At 42.8% G+C, this 10,297-nt stretch overlaps 1 protein-coding gene across 3 annotated transcripts in view; it reads left to right on the top strand.

Moving 5' to 3' along the window:
- Positions 1-2,841: 2,841 nt before the first annotated feature.
- The window catches only part of GK (glycerol kinase), a 34,040-nt gene continuing 26,584 nt past the window's right edge, over positions 2,842-10,297 (top strand). For all 3 annotated transcript variants that reach the window (XM_032190685.1, XM_032190686.1, XM_032190684.1), the window contains exons 1-3: positions 2,842-2,939; positions 9,120-9,193; positions 9,819-9,925. In XM_032190685.1, coding sequence (XP_032046576.1) covers positions 2,862-2,939; positions 9,120-9,193; positions 9,819-9,925 — 259 coding nt within the window. In that variant the 5' untranslated portion in view covers positions 2,842-2,861. The remainder of the gene's footprint in view (positions 2,940-9,119; positions 9,194-9,818; positions 9,926-10,297) is intronic.

Here is a 10,297-nt window from a genome sequence, read left to right as displayed (position 1 = left end):
CAAGCATCTGCAATCTCACATGTATCATTCATGCTCCCAGTAGGCAAAAGGGTACATGCAACAGCATAACTCATGATCCTGGCACGCTTCACACTTTGTGTGTACACCTGTTGTAGGCCAATTCCAAATATTTCCCTTCAGCTCTTCCTACAGGAACACAAAGATCAGACATCAGTAAGGTACAGCAGGATTCAGCCTGACGAGCTGTGTCACTAACAGGCGAAATGGAAAGACATGTGGATGTCTGGCATCCACTCTTTAATTCACACGGTATCACATGCTTGGAGTAGCCTGACACGGTCACATTTTGTCCTCAACTTGAGGTCAATAAAGAAGAATCAGCCAGAAAGAGCAGAATGTAATTACCAACATGCCTCCATCATTCTGCTGATACTAAAAAAAAAAGAAGAAAAAAAAAAAAAAAAAAAAAGGTGGGAGGAGGGGAAGGCGTTATTAGCTATTGAAAACAGTTATTTAGGAAACAAATTACTTGTCTTGGAAAAATGTATTGTAAATATTTATGTGCTTAATGAATGTGCATCAAACGTGTTCGTTCCCTTAAAATATCCAAAACCACCAGTGGGGTTATACATACTCAGAAGTGGAGAAACACCGATATTCATGCTCCTTTGGGCACACTGCTTCCATCACCAAACTAATTCCTTTAACAATATCTGAGCCGCGTGTAGCCTCGCACCATCTCACCGCAGAGGTATGGCCGCAGCTCCACCCTTCCTTCCCCTGCAAACAGCTTCCTTGGAACAGTGCGCACTATCTGTACTGACAGGTCTGCAAAGAGCAACTTTCAACTATAAAGCAATAAATACCACAGGGAAAGAAAAAAAAAAAAAAAAAAGGGTTCAAACATCAAAATAAAAACATTGAAGGATAAAGAGTACGCTGTTCTATTGAATATTCATATTACTCTATTCTGTTGAATGAGCTAGGAAGACTAAGTTGTTCTCCATGACACTATTTTCTAGAGTCTGCCAAAATTTTCTGCTTCTGTCTGTCTTGCTCAAGAGTCTGCTGCAGGGTAAAGAAATGGCACAGGTTATCATTTCCATCTCTCCTTTCCCAGGTGTGTGAAAATACAGAGACACTGCTAAAGAATACCCAAGAAAATGGTAGATTTGCACATCCTAGGAAAATTCTGTAACTCAGTGATCTTTTAAAATTTTGTATAGGTGCAGTAGTGTTTCATGTTTTGCATAAATATCAGTCATGATATTACTTCCTCCTTTTCTGGATCCTGAGAGACCTCAACCTTTGCTGAAAACAGTTATGTCATACCTCGAGCTAAAATTTAGGTTCAAAACATCATACGGCAGGTTTTAAAAGAAAGAAAAGAAAATAAAAAAATCATACTAATTATACTGATGAATTTAGACTTCAATAAGATCCTCTGAGATTAATTCCCTGAGCTGTTAGCCTGTATGGAGATGGTGTAGCCCTGCATAAACTTTTAGAGTCAGCTGTGGTTGCTGCCCGTGGCTGTAGTGTAGAGGTTGCCCGCAGTGTAGGTTGTGAGAGTTGACAGGTGGAGAATTTGGAGGGTTCTCCTGCACAGCCAGAGAGGATTGTTGTCATCTCCTTGCACCACCTGCCTCGGGTCATTCCGTTTGGGCTGCAGAAGCAAAGTCTCAGAGCTAAGTATTCTCTGAACCGTAGCTGACATTTTAAGAAGAAATGCCAGTCATGGTTAAAACATTTTAGGGTAATAGAGAATCTTTGATAACATTTAGTAAGCAGTTCCAAGTGCTTTCTTACTCTAACTCTTAAAAGCACACAACTTCTTACTAAACTGTTATCTGTCTCATTTTGGACTTTGTAATTACAGGCTGTAACTAAGTCATTTGCTATCTATTATACATTAGTAAAGAGCCTTAGCATCCATGCCAAGGTGCCCTGATGCCAACAGACACAAAAAAATGGAAGCACTGGATCAGATGTCACACCACATATTACCACGCAGCAGCAATCTGATTGCGTCTGACCATATTCTGACAAAATACCTCAACTTTGGACAACTACCACCAACGGGAAACAAAGACAAATCCATTTAATTGGAGCCGGCAGAGGACGATTTACCGCAACGTTTCACTAGTTAACTTCTCACATGCTTTAGTCAGCTTTATTAGCTTTTGCAACTCCATCGCGGGTCTTGCAACACCAGCAGTTTTTCTTGAAGCACTAGTTGCCGACACGTAGGAAGGCCGGAGGACCAAGATCACGGGGTTTGGGTGGGTTTAGTTTTTTATTGAAGTCAGTACTTCTGCTGGATGCAGAGACCAGCTCTGCGAAGCGACACCGACCCCGTTGTTGCGGACAACGTTTCACAGGTGGCTGCCCCAGGCGAGGGTGGCTGCCTCAGAAGCCCTCGGAGCTGCCCGGTACAGGACAGAAACGGGTTTGGAGAGGGAGACGAAGCCGCCCCGGGCTCCCCCCAGGGGCCGCCTCAGCCTTCCCGCCCTCGCGCCACCAACGGCCACCAACGGCCCCCCGCGCGCCGCCCGTCACGCACCCCCCGCCCACTCCTCCGCCACCCCCGTCCCGCTTCCTGCGCCTCCCGGCCCCGCCCTTCTCCCCCCCCGCCCCCGCCGCGCCCCGGGCGCCGATTGGCTGCGGGCTCGCGACGCGGGCGGCAGCGCCCCCCGTTGGCCCCGCCCCTTTGGCGGCCCCGCCCCGCCCCGCCCCGCCCGCCGGCTTCACTCGGTGGCCACGCGCCGCAGGGCGGGCGGTTGGGCAGCGCGAGCGCGGCTGTTGAGCGGCTCTCCCCGCTCCGCGGCCGTTGCAAGGCGGGGACGGGCGGCGGCCGTTAGCCGGAGGGGGGGGGGGGGAGGTTGTTGGTGGTGGTCCTGATGGCCGCGTCGGACCGCGTGGCGCTGGGGCCGCTGGTGGGCTCCATCGATCAGGGCACCAGCTCCAGCCGCTTCCTGGTGAGCACGCCGCGGGGATCGCGCGGGGAGGGGGCCGGGGCGGGGACGCTGCGCCGGGTGTCCCCCCCCCACAGCCTCCCTGCGCCCTTGGGGAAGGGCAGCGCCGCCCTGCCCTGGCTGCCGCCCCCGCAGGAGGATGAGGAGGGGGGGGAGTGCTGAGGGCCCCCCGGCCTGCTGCATGCAGGAGGATGGAGCTCCCTCCGGGCGGCCGCGGGGAGATACCGTGTGTAAAAACCCCACCGGCCGGGCTCCAGCCCGCTGTGGGGGTCTCTTGGGGCGGCTGCTGCAGTTCCGGGCTCGGTGTCAGCGCGTCCCGGCGTTCAGGTGGCTGGGCTCGCCCACCCTGCGGAAGGTGGGCCTGGCTGAGCAGCGGGGGAGGACGGGTTTGTTTAAGGATGGGGCGGTTAATGACAGCTCCCTAGGTTAAGGCTCTAGTCATTTCCATATTATGCAATAGACAGTAACTAATGTCATTACTATCTCCCTAACTTACTAGAACAGCTTCCTGCTTGCAAATCTCTATGCATGCTGTCCTGTCTCCTAGTCAGTAAGCTGTAGCCATTTGACATAGACCCTGGTGATAGCTTCTGTTCTGGAACCTACGTAGAGGTAACAACCAGATAGGAAATGTTGCCAAATATGCGCGATGTTAAACTGGGAAGATGAATGAGATATGCTTCCCCCATGTGGAATTTTCTTTCACAAAGCAGGAGACCGAGTATCTTGACCTGTGTTACCGTTATTTCTCAATATCACGACCTTCATGGGATTGTCAAATGACAAAGCAGAGATATAGGGGTGGAGAGAAACTCCAAACTGACAAATGACACCAGCGGGCTATCTGGAATGCCAGTCAGGAGCCCTTTTCAAAAAAATAATTGGAAAAGTTCCCTGTAATGCCTGAAAATAAATTCTGTCTGCTTTACACGTGCAGCTGAGTTAACTCTTTTTCTTAGCCTACAAGGAAAGTACTAGTAGAACTGAAAGTGACACTTTGAACTTCATACTCAAGATCTTTTTATGAGTACAAGTTCTTCTAAAAAGAATTTCCTTGCACTAATTGCATTCATCAGCAGTTTTTATACTGTCAGTTGTTATTTAATTGTTTGTAGGTTTTTTTTTGTCTGAAATGAGGTATGTTTCTGTTCAGGAATTCAGATGCTCAAATAAAGAAGAGGCTATACCTTTTTACTTAATTATTTTTAAGAAAGTATGTAGTGTCTATCATTCTTTTCAGTTCTTCATATCTTCAGTCTCAGTTTTTCTAAATTCCTTTACCTTGGCGGTGCAATCAAACTGTTATGATAATAAAATTGGATGAATTTGAGCAAAAAATGCATTTCGTCACTGAATTAAAATCAGAACATGGGGTAAGGAGGCAGAGGGCAAAGCATGCAGGGATCTGCTACAAGCCACATCAGTCACTCAGATAGCAATACATGTATCCGGATAATCCTATACAGGAAAGAGATTGCCACAGTTAGAAGAGATTTTTCTTTGAAATGCTGTATGACAAATGGTGGTGTTCCCTTTGTCTGCGTTGTTTCCCTGGCTCTTCTGCTACCTGTTAACAGATGCTAGTTGTTTTGCTTTCTCATTGCTCATTTGCTTTCTCATTGATCTCTTTACCTTTTTTTTTTTTTTTTTTTTTTTTTTTTTTTTTTCCCCTTTTAGTGTTCCCAGGCAAGTCACTGGTCAAAATCAAACTGTTGGTTACTTTTCACCTGTCTATGCTGTGCAGCCATTACCTTTTTTATTTATTTATTTATTTTTGAAACAGAGGACAAGATTTTGATCTGCCTAAAGATGTCTGGGTGAAAAACTTGGCTAGGGTAGCATCAATAGTTCAGTCTAAATGGTGGTGATGTTCCACAGGGGTTGGTAGTGAGGGCTGATACCCTGTGGTATTCTCATCAGCATCCTGGGTGGTGGGTTAGGATGTGCTCTCAAGTTTGCAGGTGAGCAGTTGATTGGAAGTCCTGGTGGAGAACTGGCCTGTCAGAAGCATTATGAAGTTCAACAAACTCTAGCGCTTGGGACAGAAGGCTTGGAAGCAGCTTGGTGGAAAAGGATCCAGAGTCCTGCTGGACAGCAAGTTGAGCATAGGAGAGCTGTGTGTCCTTGCAGCAGTGAAGATTAACCATGTTAAGAAGAGTACAGCCAGCAGATCAAAGGAACTAATTATTCCTGTCTATGTGCCACTTACAAGGCAGCACTGAGAACACTGTGTCTGGTTTTGCGCCCCCCCCCCCCCCCCCCCCGCCCAAAGGAACAGAGTCCAAAAAATTGAGCTTAGGCTGGCAGAGGGTCTCTAATGTGGTTTGTGCGCTGCAGCACGTGACATGCAAGGCAAAGCTGGGAGACCCTGGGCTGTCTGTCTGGGGGAAGTGTAAGGAGGCATAGAAGGGGTGTCTTTAGCTATCTAAACACTGCATGTAGAGAAAACAGAACAAGGCTTTTCTCAGAGAAGCACAGAAAAAGAAAACAGGCGACAAAGACAAGTTACAGCAACATAAACCTCAAATAAATCGAGGAACAAAAGGTTCACTAGGCTCAAACACTGTATCAGGGCCCAAAAAGACAGATCTCTATCCTTGCAGGTACTTAACACCTGGCTGGAAAAGGCCCTGAATAAGCAGGTGTAATTTTAAATTTAACATTATTTGAGCAGTGGGTCAGGCCAGAGGACTCCAGGGATTCCTTCCAGCATTACTTATTCTGCGATTCTATGTATGGACGCAAGCCAGGATTTGTGAGATTCTCCTGCGTCCATGAATGAGGCTGTCTGATGATAAATAAGCATCAGAACTGAGGAAACTGCATCTCTGTTACTGCCACTCCTTGTTTATCCTTATCACACACAATGCACACAAACAGTTTTAGCTTATGCTGTCGCCTTGCCCTCAGAGGACCTTTATTTGGATCTTTTCTTCTGCAAAAGAAACTGTCATTCCTTGTGTGAGATCTTAGTTTTCCTGTTAAGTTGGGATGAGCTTGGATGACCGGTTCAGAGTTACTGGAGAGAGCTCAGGGCTTTGAGTGCCATCCCCATTGCTTGCAGCTCATTTTCTTTAGATACCAAGCTGGAGGAAAAATGGGTAGGCTAAACAACTGTACCTGAGTACAAATTCTGATCTAGATGTTTTGCCAAATAAGTTCATCAAATACTTGCATCTATCACACTCCATTTTACTCAAGAATGATATCATTAAAATCCATTGTAACACCTGCTACTTTCACTAAAAGCCTTGGGGTCAGGAGTTAATGGCTCTGCCTGATCTCTTGAAAGGTATTTGCTGGGTAAAGCCTTTCTGGCATTTTACCCAAGAACAGCAAGAATCGAAATATTCGATGAAGTGTCAATACAGTGAATTACACATACTGTACTCCAAGTCCTAGGTTTATCAGTCAGTCACAGATTTATTTTTTTCCACCCTGTGCACATTTTTTTTCTGCCTTGATATCCAGAAGAAACACTTCAAATAAAATTATGTCACGCCATAACCATTCTTTTAAGTAAACAAAACCAGCTTTTACTTAAGGAAACACGTAGCATCCATTGAGCTTACCCTACAGAAGGGAATCCCTTCTACTCCTCCACTAAGTAGCCCAACTTTTTTGGGAAAAACAAAAAAATTGGCCATGTAGCTAACAAGAAAGTTAAAAATGTTGCAAATGCTTTATTTTTTTTCCGTGAACTCTTAGCTTTTATCACTTAAAAGGGTTACGGTTTTGCTTTTTATTCCCATAATCATAAGTGCTTCTGGAGGAGGGGAGGAGCTGTTTGACAGGAGCCTTCCAAGCAAGATAATTTCTCTGAGATGAGTTAAAATGCTCATTCATGAAATCTGCCTGCCTGCTTGCTAATTCTGGTTAAATGCTAAGGGTGGAATTACTGTTTCTGTCATCCTTTCCCCAGTTGGGTTGATTTCAATGCAATTTCAAAACTCCGTCTTTGAGAGTGTTGGCCTACAAAGCCATAGCTGTTTCAGCTTAACATAAACTCATCAAAACACAGCATAGGCTAACTGAAGTAGCTTTTCTGCAGGTAGAGTTATGACTAATGGTAAGTTACTTGTAAAATCTGTCACTGTTTATTGTGTTTTCAGCCATGAAGCTTCTTCATCACTTACATAAGCCTTGTGTTTGTTTGTCTCACGGTTCTTTTTCATTCTTTGAAAGTTGGTAGGGCTGGTTGATCTGAATTCTTTTCCACTAAGGTGATAAAGGGTGAATGTAATGCCATGCAACTGTTAGCACTCCTTAGTGTGATGTCATGGATGAAACAGCTTGAATTAAATGATCAGCTTTTCTGTTTGCTTGCTTTCATACAACATAGCTACATAGCCTTCTCTGCTTCATTGTTTTGAGTCAAAGCTCTAGCTCTACTTCTTTGTATGATACATTTGCTGGGAGAGGAAGGAGGGTGTTACTCTTTTTGCCTTAATCCCTCACCAGAGCATTTGGTACATTTCTAGATGTTTTCACTGCCTTCCATCAGATCATCTCTGCCCCAAGATAGCTCTACATGCCCAAATGGCCCAGACAATTCTGTATCTACTGCTGATACAATTAGGACAAAACTGACTTTGACTTTTTTTCCCCTGTGAGAAGTGAGAGATCATTATTATAAACTGGAATCAGCTATTAATGAATTAGAAAGGAGGGAAAGTAGTTACGGAAATACACTTCAAACCTGTTTCAACAGGAATGTGTTGACCTTATCTGTGTTAGTCATTGTCACCTATTTCTCTTGCACCACTGTCAGAGAGAAACAAGGATAGTTTTTTCTTTTTGGCCACAGCCTGGTGGGGGTGAGCAAGAGCTACAATGTGTTCTGCTTATTTCCTACTTTGTTTACCATTTTCTAATGGGTTTAAATGTAATGTCTCCTTGGTGTTTAGCTTCCTTCTGTGTATCAAAATTCTATTATTACTATATAACATGGTATTGTTTTCAGCAACTCTTTTTAATCCCCTGCCCAGAGGTACAAGGAGTGTTTGCTGCTTTTGTTGAGGATGTCAGAAGCTTGCGGTTTTGTTTGTGTTGGACTGGGAGTTCGTGTTTACCTAGTTCTTCTCTGTGGACATGAAAAAAATCCATGCATTTGTAGTCTTACTGGTTCTGTTGAGAAATTATTCCTGCTAGAACAGCTTACTTAGAAGGAGGCAAAATCCTCGCTCTGCTAGAGCTTCACCCTTTATTATCTGCAGGTCACACACTCTAGGTTTAATGAGTGACCTCGTGTGGTGGAATCTGTATTTATTTCCTTCTAAGAGTAGGGATCCTTATGTGCTACCTCCTATTTCAAGGAATACTAAATGATTAATGGTGAATGATTACTGAATATTTAACATTGCTAATAAGTCACATACATACATATTAAACCTGTGTTCAATAAAATGTCTTCTATCTTTATTATTACACCTTAGTAAATGTTACTACGCTTTTGGCATAAAGGGAATTTCAAGTAAAAATATCTTGCTACATACATGCAAGACTCAATCTCTCCTATTAACCGTATTGCTTAGCATTTTAAGACTCTTATCCAATTATATCAATTCCTTGCAAGCATGCAGTTACTGACAGAGCTTACCCTCTTCTAAGATAGCTTCATGTCAAGGCTGAGCTGGTAGGTGAAACAGAGCTAAGTAAATACAATGAAAAAAATACAGTGGTGCTTTTCTGTGTAATCTCTCAGGTGACAACAGAAAAGGAAGAACATAGACCTCTTTAAGAATTCTCTTCTGGGGAATAGAATAGAAAAAATAACTTTTAACGTGTTCCAGAGAGGTTGTGCTTTTTCCATCCCTGAAGGTTTTCAAGACCTGCTTGGAAAAAATCCATGGGCAGCTTGGTGACCCTTCTTTGAGCAGGAGGTTGCACCAGACGTGTCTAAAGGTCCCTTCCAGCCTGCTCTATTCTACAATTCAAATATGTAACTAAAACATTTCTGAACATCAGGGTTTCAGCAGTTATCATTGACAGCAAAGCTTACCAAAATATTGCATAAATGCTAATACCTGATCGCTGCTTATGGATATTTTTTGTAGTTGTTGATACATGAGAAAGTGGCTATCAATTATAACTTCACTGTATTTATTCCAAAGAACAAATGTTATTTATCATTGTTTAAACTTCTGTGTTCATAGAAAATTAAACTGTGTAATTTATTTGCAGGTGTTTAATGCAAAAACAGCGGAGCTCTTGAGTCACCATCAGGTTGAGATACAGCAGAAATTCCCTAAAGAAGGGTATGAATTTTCTGTGGCTTTTTATTCATTTATGGACATTTCAGTAGAGCATATGTATTGTTGTGTATGAATGACCAAAACTGAAGTCGATGATCTAAAATGACTATTTAGAACATACTATCTGCTATAAATGATTCTGTGGTAGGAAAAATGGCATAATATAACTATTTTAGGCATCTAGTATGTGCTTTGTGTTACGTAAACTAAAAATACTTAGTTTTTCACTCTGACCAATCATTAACACGTTTTCTTGTGGTCTTGTTTAAAGTGGTAAAGCTGGTTATTTTTGCAATTTAATCATATTCTTCAGCTTAGTCCGTAGAGATGGCACAGTTTGTTCTCTGAGGTGTTTTTTGTTTGTTTGACCTATCATTTTGTTAACTGACCTACTGGTTGCTCCAAAGCCCTCTGTATGGAATAAAACAAAACAAAATTCTTGTTTTCTGCAGATAGTTTTGCTATGAAAATACAACTTACTCTTTAAAAATGCTTTGAAAATCATTAAACTTTTTATAGGTATGTAAAACATTCTCTGTAATTATGATTGTGTCAAAATGAATAGACTTGATTTTTTTCTCCTAACTGTATTTTTTTAACGTGCATTTTTATTGACTGTTTATTAAAGATGGGTGGAACAAGATCCAAAGGAAATCTTAAAGTCTGTCTATGAATGTGTGGAAAGAACCTGTGAGAAACTGCAACAACTGAACATAGACATCACTAACATAAAAGGTATTCCCAGTTCTTAAGTGTAACTCATGGCTTTAATATGCTCGTAGTTGAGCAAGTCAGATTATTTTTTAAGTCAATAAGGAGAAAGTATGCACTAGCCTCAAAGAAAATGTTCTCTTACTGAGAGTCATTTGTTTGGGAGGAGTAATGAGAAAAGAGGCTGTTTGTGTATATCAGCAATGCAAAATCTACAGAGTAGACTTAAACAATCTTACAAAATCACAGTGGCAGGCAATGAATGAAGAAATTCTGAAATATAAAATGTTTAGGAGTTACTGGGAGAAAAATAGTTTACCTGTCAGTGTTGGTGCTGTCTCAGTTTGAGCTAAATAAAAAAAAAGATTTAGAGCATGTAAGTTAAGCAGTAAAAGA

The sequence above is a fragment of the Aythya fuligula genome, chromosome 1 (genome assembly GCF_009819795.1).
Source record: "Aythya fuligula isolate bAytFul2 chromosome 1, bAytFul2.pri, whole genome shotgun sequence".
NCBI lineage: Eukaryota > Metazoa > Chordata > Aves > Anseriformes > Anatidae > Aythya > Aythya fuligula.
This window is presented reverse-complemented; position numbering and strand designations above follow the sequence as displayed.